Consider the following 17,159-nt stretch of genomic DNA (forward strand, 5'->3'; position numbering starts at 1 on the left):
CACAAAAGGTCATTAGTTCAAATCTGCCTGCAGATCAGTTGGGGATTTCTTTTGTGCTTCATGCATATCTTCTGGAGGCAGATTTGAACTAATGACCTTTTGTCAAATCGCCATATTTTACATGCACACATGGGTTTCCTTTGCATAAATAGCTTTCATGTTATGAAAATATACCAAAATCCAAATGATTTTCAAACATGATTTTAAGCCGAACTTTCAAAACATGATCTTGATACAAAGTTTCCTGCTTTTCAAAATAGATAAATTTTAAGTATGACACTAATTGCAGTAAACCAAGGACAGCGTAAACATAAAAATACAGTTTTTATTTCTAGCTTGATCTGTTGGGTCACCATTTTACAACCAGCACCTTTTAATTTGTAATTTTCTGAGTTGAAATAAATAAGTGGTTTTAGTTAATGCTGTTTGTCAATTTTATGATAGCCAATAAACAACACCAAGTTGGTGAAACCAGAATATCATTTAAACCTGCACACAAAATTACTGTGGAACCTCAGTAACACAAAAACTGTCAGGGCGTCATATTTTGGGTCATCGGGTCTTATTGAATGTATAAAATAAATGCTTGAGCCTTGAAAAGCAATTTGTGTATTGCTGTTAATGAGTTTCCATTGTACATGATGAGGACATGTTTTTTAGCACATAGGTTTTGTCAATGTTAAGGGGTACTACACTTGTGGTAAATTGTGACTATTTTTTTTTTTTCTCAAAAATAATAACACACTGCACTGGTAACAAAAGTTATGTATATTATTAGGGCAAGGAATCAATTACTACACTGAAATTTCAGTGCTTCAAGACAAGCGGTTCGTTAAATTTATGATAAGAAATGAGGTACATCCTATCGGTACCTTATTTCTTATCATAAATAACGAACTGCTTGTCTTGGGTCACTGAAATTCCAGTGTAGTATTGGATTGGATTCCTTGCCCCAATAATATACATAAATTTTGTTACCACTGTGTTATTAGTTTTTGAGAAATATGCCAAAATAGACACAAATTTATCGAGGGGTGTAGTACCCCCTTAATAAAACCTAGACATGCTGAATTTCACCAATCTAGTATTATTATGTTAAATGATGCATAGTTTATTGTTCATATTCATCGCCATCACCTTCCTCTTCGTCAAACTCGCCCTCCTCTTCGGCTGTTGCATCCTGGTATTGTTGGTACTCGGACACCAAGTCGTTCATGTTGCTCTCAGCCTCAGTGAACTCCATCTCATCCATACCTTCACCAGTGTACCAATGCAAGAAAGCCTTACGACGAACATAGCGGTGAACTGCTCAGAGATACGTTTGAACAGCTCTTGGATGGCTGTGCTGTTGCCGATAAAGGTCGCTGACATCTTGAGGCCACGAGGTGGGATGTCGCAGACAGCGGTCTTCACGTTGTTAGGGATCCATTCTACAAAGTAGCTGCTGTTTTTGTTTTGTACATTCAGCATCTGCTCATCAACCTCCTTCATGGACATGCGACCACGGAAGATAGCAGCAACTGTAAGGTAGCGACCATGACGTGGATCGCATGCAGCCATCATGTTCTTGGCATCAAACATCTGCTGGGTCAACTCTGGAACAGTAAGAGCACGATATTGCTGGCTACCACGGCTGGTCAGAGGAGCAAAACCAGGCATGAAGAAATGAAGACGTGGGAATGGCACCATGTTGACAGCAAGTTTACGGAGATCAGCATTGAGCTGACCTGGGAATCTTAAGCAGGTGGTTACTCCGCTCATGGTGGCTGAGACGAGATGATTAAGATCACCGTAGGTTGGTGTGGTCAGTTTGAGGGTACGGAAGCAAATGTCATACAAGGCTTCATTGTCAATACAGTAACTCTCATCTGTGTTTTCTACAAGCTGGTGAACTGAGAGAGTAGCGTTGTATGGCTCTACAACAGTATCCGATACTTTGGGTGATGGGACAACGCTGAAGGTGTTCATGATGCGGTCTGGGTACTCCTCACGGATCTTGCTGATGAGTAGTGTGCCCATACCAGAGCCGGTGCCACCACCAAGGGAATGTGTCAGTTGAAAGCCCTGCAAGAAAGATATCAAAATTGTAATTGGTCAATGGTCATTATTTACAGTAAACATCACAATTTCAAAGATTATAATCTCAGGGATGCAAGCTAACCTGAAGGAAAAAGTCTGAAACATGTGTGAATCTGAGCCAAAAGCCTCCAAAATGGGCTGAAAATTGCAGGAATTTGGACTTCATATTCATAAAAGCAGGAAAACTTGCATCCCTGTAAGGGACGCACCATTTTTGATACTGGGGGTAGGAAGTTGGGGTCGGGGAAAGAAGGCGGCATGTTTTTTTAATTTAATTTCATGCATTTATACACAGTTAGGTGGGGAAGTTTTTTTTTTTTTTTTTTAGTGTTGGTGGGTGAAGTTTTTTTTTTTGCTCATGTAGTGGGTGAAGTTTTTTTTGAAAAACTTCCTACCCCCACCCTGAGAATCTAATGGTGCGTCCCTAATCATGATCATAATATACCCAGCATGCAGATTGCAGAAATCCACCCCTGGGGTATTCTACAAGTTGACCTTCGACCTCAGTAAAGTAACAACTCAACAAAAGTTTTTTCATGCATCTATATCTCAGTTAATATCTGGTGATAAAAGTTTTACTCAATTCTGAATAATACGCAGATCCATTCCAGCTTTGGCAACACTGCTCTATCGTATCATGTTGTGGTCTAGCTGTCTGGGTGAAATTGGCCAGTGTCTAACAATTGGCACTAGCAGTGCACTTTGAAATGTGTATCAAAACTCACCTGAAGGCAATCGCAGCTCTCGGATTCTTTACGTACTACATCAAGAACGGAATCGATAAGCTCAGCACCCTCTGTGTAGTGACCTTTGGCCCAGTTGTTTCCAGCACCACTCTGACCGAACACAAAGTTGTCAGGTCTGAAGATCTGTCCAAATGGTCCTGATCGGACAGAGTCCATGGTACCAGGCTCCAGATCCACCAGAACAGCACGAGGGACGTACTTGCCACCGGTAGCTTCATTGTAGTAGACATTGATTCTCTCTAGTTGAAGATCAGAATCGCCATGGTAGGTACCAGTTGGGTCAATGCCATGCTCGTCGGAGATGACCTCCCAGAACTGGTGGAACAAAAAGAAAAATGGGTTGCTTTAACGTAAGTTACGAACACTTTAGGGGCTGGCATTTTCTTCAGAAGAGGGGGGGGGGGTCATACATTTTTGGAAAGAAAAATAGGGGAGGGGGTCATAAAATTTTTGCTGATGACCACAGGTAGTGTGTTTATTTTATTCAAAGACTGATTTCAATACAATTTTAGCCTCTTTAGGGGGTAAGGTGTAGGGGGGTTGCAATTTTATTGATGCAGACTTTTTGTAAATTTAGGAACCCCTTCCCAAGAAAAGCCCAGCCCCCTTGCCTTAGCATGATTTTAATTGTGAGGGTTCCATCTGGTGGTCATGTTGAGAAAGTGCACTGATTTAGCCTCTTTGAAAAGCAACCTCATCCTTATTTTTAGATGTCCAATTGGAAACTATTATGATCCATTTGTTCCAATTGACCACAAATGAAGGTATGATCATTAAGGTTAGCCGAGAGTTTTTCATGCGCTTGATTTCAGAGGGGCGTAAGTTCATAACAGAAACAGCCATGCAGAAAATGAACAAGCGTGCATCGGGACGTAGGCCTACTTACAATAGAATATCGATCCACGGTCAAGACATGAAAAGGCTATGAAACTTGGCTTAGCTCGTGCCCGGAGCTCGGATGCCGGGGTGGCACAAGCCATTTTCGCAATTTTCACAAGGATTTTATAAATTTTAAAATTGATTGGGGGCACTTCGTCAAGCTACGCCCTGGAAAATGTGTTGATTTTGAATTTATAGCCTTGATATCTTTGATGAAATCAATGCTGCTATTCCCCTGATTACAATGTTAGGGTAGGCAACAACAACAATATCAAAAAGCAATTGCCTATTTGTAAATCGAATTTGGGATGAAAATCAACAAGACAGACTTAGCAGGCCTACAAAGTGAAAAACAATCAATCACGATTCACTGCACTAAGCGAATCAATCAAATAAAACTAAAAAGAAAGGAGCAAGAAAGAATAAAGAAATAGTGAAAAAGAGAATTTCAAAGAAAGAGAGAAAAGAAAATGAATGAAAAGAAAGAAAGAAAATGAAAGAAATGAAAAAAAAAAAAAAAAAAAGAAAAAAAAAAAAAAAAAGAAAGGGAGAAAGGAAAGAGGAAAGAAAGGAAGTAAAAATGAGAAAAGAGGGAAAAAAAAGAAGAAAATTCAGCCACACGGAGACTCGAACCCACAAAAATAGTTCATATTAGATTCCCAGTCCAACGCTGTATCCACTCGGCCACAGATCAACTTACACAAATTGACTGTTCTCAAAGCGGATGATATAACTATAATTGGATGCAATTACATATGATTACAATCGGCGTCCGCATTATGGCTCTTAGAATAAACACGCATGTCGGCGCTGAAATTTTGAACGAACTGATGGAGGAAAACCTCGTTTTTGCAAAACTAGCTTCAATTTGGAGTGAAAATCAAATGGAATAGCAATTGGCAGAATGTTGAGAAATAATGTAGGTATTCAGATGTCTAAATTAACGTCTAAGTAATCAAGATATCGATCATTTCACAAACCAGCTTTTTCTCAAGCAAATTCTCCAAAATTTTCCCCCAAAGCGGGCTTTTAAAATTTAATCGGTACTGTATTTGGTTCTTCCCCATGGCAACATTATTTCTTTGATCGATTTGTAATACAATACTGAAAAAGAAGAAAACAATCGCTTCGGTGTGCGCACATTTGAAAAAAAAAACCTCATGGAGCGTGTTTTTGATCTTGTGAACATGGTGGGTAAAAATGCTTTAAACGAAGGATTTTAAAATTTATTCTAATAATTTGTATATAACACACACAAAATGTTAAGCTACATCCAATGCACCAACATTTCACTCGCTGCGATATTTGATTACTGAGAAAACTCTGTTTTAGAGAACAACTTTATACGTCTTTTATACGTCTCTTTGTGTAACCTTAAGGTTAGCAACTATTTTAAATTGTTGCGATTTGGTAGTTCACAGCATCTTACGAATGGTAGTGAGCTTTGGCAAAAATTGCATTGATCATTTCATAGCGATTGTGTGGAAAAATTCAAATATCAGTTTTATATCACAGATACTTTTGGAGGTCCTGTGGTTCTTGAGCTATGTTATAAAGAGGGCTGAAACAACACTTTTGTAAAACATACAACTCATTAACAACAATAAATCAATCAAGTTGATAAAGTATGATTTGTAGAAATAGAATGCACTTTTGCAAAATATTTTTTCAATAATTAATATATTGATTCAGACAATGAAAATCATATTTCTTTGGCTGCTTCGACCAACAAAAGATTGTGTCGCCTTAGGGGCTGTGTTATCGGCCTGCCAAAGTCTTTGTCTCCCTGCACAGGCCATATTAATGCGACAACATGAGCTTTAAGAGTAGGAAGTTTTGCATTTAAAGCAGTAGCGTAGCCAGTGGGTGGCAGACTACCCCCAAACTGGGGACGGAGAAGCGGACAAATAGGGATGAGCACTTAGAAGGGGGAGAAAAGAGCTAGAGAAAGTAGAGGGAGAAAGAGAAGGGAAAAAAGGGGAGGAAAAAGGGCAAGGGAGAATAAAAATAGGAAGGGTCTATGTTTGCCTGATATTTTAATTTATAAGGTTTCAATACTGTTTTCCTAAACCTTTTCTGAGTTATTTAAAAGGTACCCCACAGCCATGAATGTGTGCCAAAAATATCTCCCCACTTTTGACCTGCCAAAAAGTATCTTGCCACCTGCCACTTCCATCTTATAATTAAACCAGCTTTTCTTGACCTAGATTGAGATTTTTATTTTCATCACGGCAATGCAATGTTTGTAGTTCTGGTGGTATCATGCTATTCCCCATCCTCCCCTGCAAGTGCAACATATAAATAGGTATTCGAGGAGAAATCAATCACGTCAATTTTCTGACCAGTTCAGCGCAGACAGAGATTTAGTATTGATTGCCCATCAATATATAAATCTATACCCATTCAAATACCCCAAGATATAAAGAATACCATAATATTGAATTATTGATCATGATGAACTTGTAAATATTTGGATGCGTTGAATCCGGCACACGTGCATTTTTTTCCTTAAATGATTGCTTGGATTTTTATCTTTCATCGCGGTTTAAAATATTGAACCAATTTTGTAAATATTCACACCAAAAAGCCTGCCAACCAAGTCAGAAGTGCATTGGTGATACACGATATACCAGTCGCGCGCCATTTTGTTCCTCATTTTCCACGACTTGACATCCCGGGCTTGACATAAGAATTTTGTCAAATATATTACAACATGAAATCCGACAAACAATACCCTTACCTTAGCACCGATTTGGTTACCGCACTGACCGGCTTGACAATGCACGATTTCACGCATTTTGATGAATAAATGTATTGGAATAAGATATTCAAGCCTATCAACCTCTTGCTCTCGCGCTGCGATGTGAATAATGACTTCTGTCTGATACCAGACAGGTCAGATGAATAACGGATGTATTCACTTTCACCACGTGAACTTTTGTTTGGAGTAAATATTCATCCACCAAAGAAATTGGTATAAAATAGTTCCAAGAAAAAATTACGAAAAGATGAAATCAGAATTTGCTTTAGCGCATTTTTGATCACCAAATATAACATTATATATATTTTTTCAACCAGTATAAATCTGGATGTTCTACATTTTGAAAGAAAAAAACAGGCAAAAGTGTAACCATGGTACAAAATAATACAAATATTTCCGCTGTGCATGATCGCTGATCTGTCCCTGCAACCTTGGAAATTCAATCAAAGCGCGGTTGTTTCATTCACCAATCAGCAATCGTCACACATGAATAGGAAATGCAGTGATTCCTGAATGGGTTCATAAAACGGATTTCTATTGGTTGGCAAACATTTTTCGTGACTGGTGGCGAAGTGATATCAACCACAGGCGAAATTCACATGGCATGACTATGCCATGACTGTCGACTCCCTGCCAGCATGTCTGAAGACATTGGTATTCATTGATTCATAAATTATACATCATCGCTGATATGCATGTTATACTTTTTAGTATGCAAGGGACGGCCATCAAAAATGTTTTAAGCTCACACAGATAAATCCAGAATTCATATTCAGGGATTTGCCACATAGGCAAAGAAGTTCATTCTTTATAGGGCCTAGGCTACATAATTATATGTACCTGAGACGAATATATAAACTAGGCCTATGTCCGTCCACTCTCCCTTAGACCCCCTCTGTGTTTGCCACTTTCCCACGCTGAAAGACCCCCAATATTTTTCTTTGTAGACCTATCTCCCAAGACCCTACATTTTTCTTCTTTTCCCCCAAAGACCCCATCCCCACCCCAAAGACCCCATTTTTTCTTGTTTCCTCCAAAGATCCAAACACCTGTTTTAGTCAAGAAAATATTTCTTGAATCTTGCGACAAAATAAGTTTATGGTACAAAATGCGCTCGATAATTTTTGCCATATAAACTGGTGATATATGCATGGTGCAAAAGTGGAATAAATTCGCACAAATACTTTTTGGAATAGCACAAAAATTTGCACTTTGGGGGCTAAAATGACCAAATATGAGGTTAATTTAGTCAGAAACCCACACACAGGCATCAACATTGTGGGGGGGGTGATTGTATGAACCACCCCTGGATCTATGTATACGCCTATGAAAAATTCCCATAAAAAAGACCCCAATTTCTAAAATCTGCCCTCATTTAAAATTTTTTTTTTATAGAATCTTCCCTCGACTAAAAAAGGCCACATTTTTTAGCATTTGTTGAAAGTTGGTATGTTGATATTATACCAAGTGCCCCAGGGTTTCTTGGGCTTGTTTTTTAATATTATTATTGCAGTACGAATTACAAACAGGCAAAAAAATCATGTTTTTGTGTATCTTTATTCCAAATATGAACCCCCCAAAAAAAAAAACCCATACACTAAATGAACTTTTTTTTTTTTTTGCCTTAAAACATATCAAGGTCAATTGTCTGAGGGGAAAAATTAACACATTTAATTTCCTGGTAACATCATTACTGTGCAAAAATGTTCAATTCAGGCCCGTACGCCTGTGTGACCGCACCCCCCAAATGTGCAAAAGTATGCAAAAAAGTCCCAAAATATGACAATTTGCGAGCGTAAAAAAAAAAAAATCGGGGTTTTTACACTTTTTTGGCATAAAAGGTCCAAATTTTTTAGGAAAAGCCCACTTTTTACAAAATTGCCCCCCCCCTGGAAAAAAGGTCCACTTTTTCAAAATCAGCACCCACCCCAAAAAAAATCCTGCGTACGGGCCTGGTTCAATTTTACCCAAAATAGGCCTATATAGTATAATACTGAATAGTTGAAGTGAAATTTTCTCAGCTACACAGCCGATTTTCAATTTTACGCTATTTTAGCCCAATAAAATATCTCAAATGCCAAGAAAGTAGGCCTTTATACTTATATAGAAGATGAAAGAAAAAGAGTAATAAAAATATTTCCCCACCTAGGCCAGGTAACCAGGGATATTTGAAAAAACCTGGGCCAATATGAAATGGATCCTTTTCATATATCAAAATGCCAATAAGGTATGACCCCCCCCCAGTACAACAAGTCATACCTAATAAACCTACAAAATAGTATTTTCTCAATTTGAATTTTATCCTTGGTGGTCCACCCAAAAAACAAAATCATCAGATAGATCACTGTACCCCCGTGACAAATTATACAAAGTATAAACAGAGGGAGGTGGGAAGCAATTTTGGGCGAGCTATTTGAAAATCTTACCTCCTCCAGAGGGGGGGGGAGCATGCAAAGCATCAGCCCCACATTATAAATATAGAATCAGATTTTCTTGAAATTAATACCCAACAAACAATGACAAACAGTATGGTCAAAGATAAACATTATTCATACATGTACAAAACAGTAGACCTATGTCTAAAATACAGAAGTAGTAATCATGGTTAATGTAAATATAGGCCACAGTACAGTAAACTCTATACTGTCTTGACTGCAGGCCTATAAATTAAATCAGTGTCGTCAAAGAAAAACTCAGTCATAATATTATATTATAGTAGGCCTAAATATACTGATCCCTCTACTTTCAAATTTGAAAACTGAACTTTTCATTCATGAAAAAAAAGTATAGATTTCGGGTAATTCCTCTGGAAAGTCATGACTTTTAAAAGAACTACATCAGACCAGAGATCAGACATTCGATTCTACTTTCCGGGACTACTTTTCACGTCTTTAAATTTAATTGTTAACAACACCTTGGGAAAAACACTGAATTTCTATGAGTTTTACTTACCTTAGAGCCGATCTGGTTTCCACATTGGCCAGCTTGCAGATGAACGATTTCGCGCATTTTGAATTTGATGTTGTTTTATATAAATAACTAGAAAACTTGCAGAAACAAGACAAGACACCGTGACACACGTCCTGACTGATGTAGCGCTGGAGACGGAATGGTATTTAAATGGCTAACGGTTGCCAACAGTTGCCAACCACTTTCACAGCATGCAGCAGGTCACGCTCTGTGCTTGCGAGCTTGAGGCGGAGGTCAACATTACGTTGTTGTGCATAACCGAAGCATTGACGACAGAAAGGGAAGCTGTACGAACCACAGATGAACATACAACAAATCCTCCATTTTTTTTTTTTTTTCTGTGCTGCAACTGGGGAAAAATTTTTCGACCCCCTCCCCTTTAGGCCTAAAGACCTTAAAAATTTCAGGCCCCCCCCCCCTTTTTGACATGAAAATTATGGGTCAACCCCATAGAAAAGCATATAAACTCAATTTTCCCAGGAAATGAAATTTGTGGTCATTTTTTCAGGCCCCCCCTATAGGAGGGATAAAAAATTTTCAGGGGCCCTTTTTGCATCAGGGCCCCCTAACAAGTGTTTGTGAACGGTCCCTAGGGCCTTTTGACTGTGGCGATCCAAAACCATGCTCATAAAACCTGCTATATCCCGGAGAACTGCTATTAAAACCCAACCTAATTCCCCAGAAACGGGTCCGGGAGCGGTTAGTGGGTTTTAGCGGTTCTCGGATATAGGCCTAGTGTGTTTAAAAGGCCCTATAGTAGGGCTAGTCCGGAATAGCTCGGAATAGGCCTACTGCAACTCTACTAGTCTTATAGGGCTGTGCAATAATTATGACCCCTGGGGAGGGTAAAATTGGGGGGTCGAATTTTTGGAGTGGGCCCGGCAAGCAATTTATGGCAAGCCGTGAGGGTGGGGGGGGGGGGGCAAGTGCTTTTTGGCACACATTCATGTAGACTATGCCATAGTCGAATTTTATTAAAAATATGTTATTATTAGTCATGATGAACCCATTTTGTTGAACTCAAAATTATACTGATGTTTATAAATGAGAGTTTTATGCTTTATGTACTAGCCAGAGTATGCAAAATGGGCAAGTGGACTACGGAGAAGTCTATACCCATATAGGCTTAATAACGGATTTTTACGGTATGTGCATAGTTTACAATATTAGATTAGTCATTTGGTCACTACAACAAGAACAATGGGACAACATCAGGGGTTGCCAGACTTGCCTCACGGAGGAGGCGAAATTAAAAAAAAACTTCTTTGTTTTTGGTGATTACAATTTATTTGAGACTACACTGCCAATTTGATCATGATTTAATACAGTAAAATTTGTACTGGGACGGGTGCGCGAGATGTGAGGGGTGCGTGTAGGGGTGGGGGTGGGTGTGTACAGTTTGATGTATACTGGTACTAGTACATGCGAGGCAGTGCACATGGACGGAATCAGTTTTTTTTGCTACGCACATCCAGCTAACATCCACACACCTGTACCCTGTACCCGATACCCATCACTCTCACGCCCAGCGCACCCCCCCATAAGTAGCCCCCACCCCCCCCACACACACACACACACCCCTAGCCTTAGTCACTCCGTATAGCTCAGTAGGCCTATAGCATCAGTCCGGGGGCACTCAACTTTAGAAGTGACGGGTATAGTGCCTACCGGCGTTACGAAAAAACGGGCACCATTGGGTACACAAAATGAAAAGAGGGGAGGGGGTCTTTGGGTATAATATTTTGAAAAAAGGGGTCATTGGGTATAAAAAAAATTTTAAAGGTCATCGGGTAGAAAAAATTGAAAAAATGGAGCAAAATTCTATTTTTGTTCAAAATTTCAAGGGTGTCATTATGTAGCCGCACCTAAAAAAAAGGGGGTCATTGAGTAGCCGCACCTAAAAAAGGGGGTCATCAGACATGACTTTCAAAGAAGGGGGTCATGACATACAGTCACTTCAAAAGTTGAGTGCTCCCCCTCCCTAGTATCGGGGCGTCAGTCACTCCGTGATGACGTCCCAATAATGTGAAGTTATTATTAGTCTGTGCAACCTGAGTCTGAGTTAATCTAGAAGCAGAGTCCAGCCACTGCGTGACTCTATGTCTAAAATGGCCCCATATTGGAAGTCAAATGACTCCTGTGTAGAGTCATCAACGGCGACTCTGTAGCGGAGTCAACAAATTATGACTCTTCGAGGGAGTCAGATGACTCCCAATATGGGGTCATTTTAGACATAGAGTCGCAGAGTGGTTGGACTCTGCTTTTAGAGTCACCCTGACTCCAGTTTGGCTTTCATGCTGTAAGTTTTCCAAAGTAAATTGTTTGTATTATTAAATGGTTTAAATAAATAATAATAAAAAATCTGTTCGGTAGTTTTATTCTTGATCTTCCTCGTCCTCCTCTTCCTCGAATTCTCCTTCCTCTTCTGCTGTTGCATCCTGGTATTGTTGGTACTCAGATACCAAGTCATTCATGTTGCTCTCAGCCTCGGTGAACTCCATCTCATCCATACCTTCACCAGTGTACCAATGCAAGAAAGCCTTACGACGGAACATAGCGGTGAACTGCTCAGAGATACGCTTGAACAGTTCCTGGATGGCGGTGCTGTTTCCCAAGAATGTGGCTGACATCTTGAGGCCTCGAGGTGGGATGTCACATACAGCGCTTTTTATGTTATTCGGGATCCATTCTACGAAGTAGCTGCTGTTCTTGTTTTGTATGTTTAGCATCTGCTCATCAACCTCCTTCATGGACATACGACCACGGAACATAGCAGCAACTGTCAGGTAGCGTCCATGACGCGGATCGCATGCAGCCATCATGTTCTTGGCATCAAACATCTGCTGGGTCAGCTCTGGAACAGTAAGAGCACGATATTGCTGGCTACCACGGCTAGTCAGCGGGGCAAAACCAGGCATGAAGAAGTGGAGACGGGGGAATGGCACCATATTAACAGCAAGCTTGCGAAGATCAGCATTCAGTTGACCTGGGAATCTTAAACAGGTGGTCACTCCGCTCATAGTGGCCGAAACAAGATGGTTAAGATCACCATATGTTGGTGTGGTCAGTTTCAAGGTACGGAAGCAAATGTCATAAAGAGCTTCATTGTCAATACAGTAGGTTTCGTCTGTATTTTCTACAAGTTGATGAACAGAGAGTGTTGCATTGTAGGGCTCTACTACAGTGTCCGATACTTTGGGGGATGGCACTACACTTATTGTGGTCATCATTCGGTCAGGATATTCTTCTCGGATCTTGCTGATGAGCAGGGTACCCATACCAGAGCCAGTGCCTCCTCCAAGGGAATGTGTTAGCTGGAAGCCCTGTAAATTGTAATGAAAAAGACAAAGAGAAAATAAACATGACATGCATGAGGTACATTCATTCTAAGAAATAAAGGTTCTAAAAAGATTCTAAAGTTGTCCTCTCAGGTTCAAAAGCTGTCCTCTCGGGAGAACCCTTAGAGGTTCTCTAAAGAACCAAAATGGTTCCAAAACCATCAAAAATTGCCCAAAAATGTGATACAGAACCGTTTTCGGTTCTTTAGTAGAGAACCTTTAAGGGTTCTCAAAAATCAAAGAACCTTTTTAGAGGTTCAAGAGGGAGGGTTCTGCTGAGAGGACAAAAAGGGTTCTATCTAGAACCTTTATTTCTTTGAGTGTGCTAATATAGGAAAGAAGAAGGTTGAGAAGACGGGAAGATGTTGAAGAAGCATTAAAAACAATAGGAACTTCACGAAAAGACGCAGATAAAGACGGAAAAGGAGTGAAGCAGAAAGGAAAGGAACCGGGGGGGGGCACTCGACTTTGGAAGTGACGGGGATGTGCGGACAGCAGTTCGAAACTAGGGGTCTTTCGGTGAGAGCCTAGACACTGAAAAAGGGGGGGCTTTCAGTGAGGAGGCCCCCAAAAAGGGGGTCTTTCCGTGAGACCGGGGAATTCTGACCAAAAAAGGGGGTCATTCAGTGAGACTGGGAAAAATTTTGGGTCAAGATATTAAAGTTGATAAAAAAATTTGAAAATTTTTGACAAATTTTAGGAAAAATACTGAAAAAACAGGGTCATTTAGTGAGAGATTATCAGAAATTTCCCAAAATTTTTGAAAAAAGGGGTCTTTTGGTGACAGGAAAACAAAAATGGGGGTCATTGGGTGAGAGGGAGTTCAGTAAAATAAAAAATGGGGTCATTGGGTGAGAGGTAGTTTAAAAATGGGGGTCAATGTGGCCGCACATCCCCGTCACCCTTTTTAGTGAGTGCCCCCCCCGGGAAAAGGAAGAAAAACAAAGAATACAGCAACAATATATATAAGCAATTATTCCATATAGATTTGAATTTACCTGCAAACAATCACAGCCTTCGGCTTCCTTTCGTACCACATCCAGAACAGAGTCAATGAGCTCAGCGCCTTCGGTGTAGTGACCTTTGGCCCAGTTGTTTCCAGCACCACTCTGTCCAAACACAAAGTTGTCAGGTCTGAAGATCTGTCCATATGGTCCTGATCGGATAGAGTCCATTGTACCAGGCTCCAGATCCACCAGAACAGCACGAGGTACGTACTTGCCACCGGTAGCTTCATTGTAGTAGACGTTGATTCTCTCTAGTTGAAGATCAGAATCACCATGGTAGGTACCAGTTGGGTCGACGCCATGTTCATCAGAGATGACCTCCCAGAACTGAAAGTATAAATAAAAGTATAATATTCGTTTTGAGAAAGGTTTTGAACACAAGTTTCCATATACATAAATGATCATGATGATCTCTTCCAACTGAGCAAATGAGTCAGATGGAGAAGATTCACTATATTACACATCATTTACTATCTATCGTGTTCTTGTTTTAATTATAAGGTCATTCGCATTAATCACAACATTTTGTTCAAATCACGCAGTTTCAAATTGATAGCGAACATTTGCCACAAGAGACAATAACAAATTTTAATTAATTGTGACTCACTGTCGATATCATAACAATCACTAATTCCGTAATCGTTTACATCACATTATATAAACCTTAACTTGTTTGTAGGGGACCATTCACAAACACTTGTAATGGGGGGGGCTGATGCAAAAGGGGGGCTGAAATTTTTGACCCTCCTAAGGGGGGCCTGAAAAAATGACCACAAATTTTCCTGGAAAAATTGAGTTTATATGCTTTTCTATGGGGTTGACCCATAATTTGCATGTCAAAAATTTTCGAGGTCAAAAAGGGGGGCCCTGAAATTTTGCGATAAATTTTTTTTTTGTATCATACCCCCTTACAAGTATTTGTGAACGGTCCCTAGGTTAATATTTTTACTATACAAGCCTCCTAGTAATCATGGCAATATATGGTGTAGTTATAATAAAATGACGAGACACTATTATGCTAAATTAAACAGCCACATGAAACAGCACAGCTCAATCCTAATCCTTTAGCTCAAAAAATTAGAATGAATTGACTGAAATGAGTCAAGAAAGAGTAGATTTATTTTATTATCAATACCGGTTGGCCATCATGTTGTCCTTTTGAGGACTCTTTTCCTTAAATTGATTGAATATGTACTGGTATTTTAAGTTTTATTCCCAGTTTAGGTCGAACGCAAGAATTAGGATTGGGCTATGCTATATGCCATCTTCCAAAACAAGATAATATTTGTTTTAATTCCAAAATAATTAGTCCTGTATTATTTTGGAATAAGGAGTAGTATTCCGCAGAAACAAGCCTATTAAAAGGCATGGGGTATGAACGTTTGGACAGTATTTATTGTAGGACATTAGAGCACATCAGACATATCGAATTGCATTCTGAATACGAAGAATGTCCTTCTGATATCAAATAATTTTGATTTTTTGAAATTCGCAATGTAATACACATTTTATGGCAAATGATTAAAATTGATATTTTTGATATTTAACAGTACTCAAGTAAACTTTATAAATCTGTTGATTTATACTTAAAGTGTATGTAGGTGGGATGAAAAGCCCGGGGGGGCACTCCAACTTTGGAGGTGACGCGTAGGTAGGGCTGGTAAGACCCCCTTTTTCAACATCGCTGTCACCCAAAGACCCCATATTTTTTACGAACACATGCTCGCTCCGCTCTCTGTCACCCGAAGACCCCTATTTTTCCATTTGATCTGTCACCCAAAGACCCTTACAAGTTCAATTTGAACAGCAACTTTCATTTATCACTGATTTTGTTACTTATTTTGAAAAAATAAAGAAATTTGAAGCCATTTAGAACTAGAAATTCGATTTTTGAGGTTTTTGTGGCGCTGTTTTGGTTCTCACCCAAAGATTCCATTTAAAAAAAGGTCATGTTCTCACCCAATGACCCCATATTTTTTACATTTGCTCTCACCGAATGCCAAAATCATGCTCTCACCCAATGACCCCATATTTTTTACATGTTGCTCTCACCGAATGCCCCTTAGTGCGAAAGCGCCAGCCCTACACCTATATCCATTTCAAATTGAAGTGCCCCCCCCAGGGATGAAAAGCCGACGATCAATTGAAAATTTTGACCTTTCGTATTGAAGATATGGGTTTTGTTCCTAAAACACCAAAAAAATTAGGTCTTTTGGGAAAAAAATCCATATCTTCAATATGAAAGGTCAAAATTTTCAATTGATCGTCGGCTTTTCCTCCCAGCTACATACACTTTAAGAATATATCATTACATTTATAAAATTTAACTTCCAGGACTGTTATGTATCAAAAATGCGAAAAATATCAAAATTTAATAATTTGTCATAAAATTTGTATTATATCGTGAATTTCAAAAATGAAAATTATTTGATATCAGAAAGACATTCTTCGTATTCAGAATGCAATTCGATATGTCTGATGTGCTCTCATGTCCCACAAAAATACTGTCGAAACGCTAAAACGCCCATTCCAGATCCCTTAACTCATCATTCGGCGGGCTATTCGGTTTTTTTTTTAAATATCGTTAGTGTTTCCTTCTCTTTGCAGACTAGTTTAAACAAATGTAGGAAAAATTATAAATCTAGGTATTTTTCTTGTTTAACATGCTTGATCATCGCGTCTACATTATTGCAATAACTGTTAAGTTGACATGAGACCAATATGTTTGTCTTAACTAGAAAGCTATAGAACTATAGAAGTAATTGGTCCCAACTAGAAGTAAAATATACTACCACTGACTATTGGCAGGAATCAGTCAAAAGGCACGAAAGGAAATTATTGTGTATTGTTAATGTACTTCTTTTGACCATTCTCTGTGATTTTCTACCAACAGTATTTTGAAAGTAAACCTTTTAGTTGCATAAAACCAATTTATAGTTAGCATCATGGAAACTAAAACAATTGACTAAAACGTTTAAGTTAGTGAAATTGAATAGCATGTCAAAATATAAAAAGAAATTTCTTGGCAAGATTAATTAAAACAATAAAGAATTATCATTACCTTGGAGCCAATCTGGTTTCCACACTGTCCAGCTTGTAGATGAACGATTTCACGCATTTTGAATTTGATGTTTTCCTAACCAGCAACAACTCAAAACTTGCAGAAACACCCGACACGTTTCGTAATATGGTAGCACTCCGAAGAGAGAATGACGGTTTCTTTTCAGATTTAGCTTTATATGATTGTTTGTTTCGTAACCGTTGCTGGGCTTCGGAACCATAGGAACATAGCCAAACAAATGAATCAGTCACGTTAATCATTAACCATTGTCTTAATTGGTCAATCAAATTTGTTTCTGTTTGAGATGCGCTTTATGGC

The 17,159-nt window shown here is 39.1% G+C and overlaps 1 protein-coding gene and 1 pseudogene across 1 annotated transcript; both read right to left on the minus strand.

Annotated features, from left to right (window-relative positions):
- Nucleotides 1-801: 801 nt before the first annotated feature.
- Nucleotides 802-6,519, minus strand: LOC140135770 (tubulin beta chain-like; annotated as a pseudogene).
- Nucleotides 6,520-11,805: 5,286 nt separating this feature from the next.
- On the minus strand, nucleotides 11,806-16,958 carry LOC140135771 (tubulin beta-4B chain-like). Its single transcript, XM_072157389.1, has 3 exons — nucleotides 16,842-16,958; nucleotides 13,772-14,107; nucleotides 11,806-12,758 (listed from the first exon to the last, which is right to left on the minus strand). The coding sequence occupies exons 1-3, from the start codon at nucleotides 16,896-16,898 to the stop codon at nucleotides 11,811-11,813; spliced, it is 1,341 nt and encodes a 446-aa protein (XP_072013490.1). The 5' UTR covers nucleotides 16,899-16,958; the 3' UTR covers nucleotides 11,806-11,810.
- Between the last annotated feature and the right edge of the window lie 201 nt (nucleotides 16,959-17,159).

The sequence above is a fragment of the Amphiura filiformis genome, chromosome 16 (genome assembly GCF_039555335.1).
Source record: "Amphiura filiformis chromosome 16, Afil_fr2py, whole genome shotgun sequence".
Taxonomy (NCBI): Eukaryota; Metazoa; Echinodermata; class Ophiuroidea; order Amphilepidida; family Amphiuridae; genus Amphiura; species Amphiura filiformis.

What these genes read in the sequence shown, in the direction of transcription:
- LOC140135771 (XM_072157389.1), bottom strand. Translation starts at nt 16,898, where the DNA reads ATGCGTGAAATCGTTCATCTACAAGCTGGACAGTGTGGAAACCAGATT. An exon ending in GAAACCAGATTGGCTCCAAG is followed by an intron (nt 14,108 to 16,841) that starts GTAATGATAATT and finishes TTATACTTTCAG; the next exon opens with TTCTGGGAGGTCATCTCTGA. An exon ending in AAGGCTGTGATTGTTTGCAG is followed by an intron (nt 12,759 to 13,771) that starts GTAAATTCAAAT and finishes TACAATTTACAG; the next exon opens with GGCTTCCAGCTAACACATTC.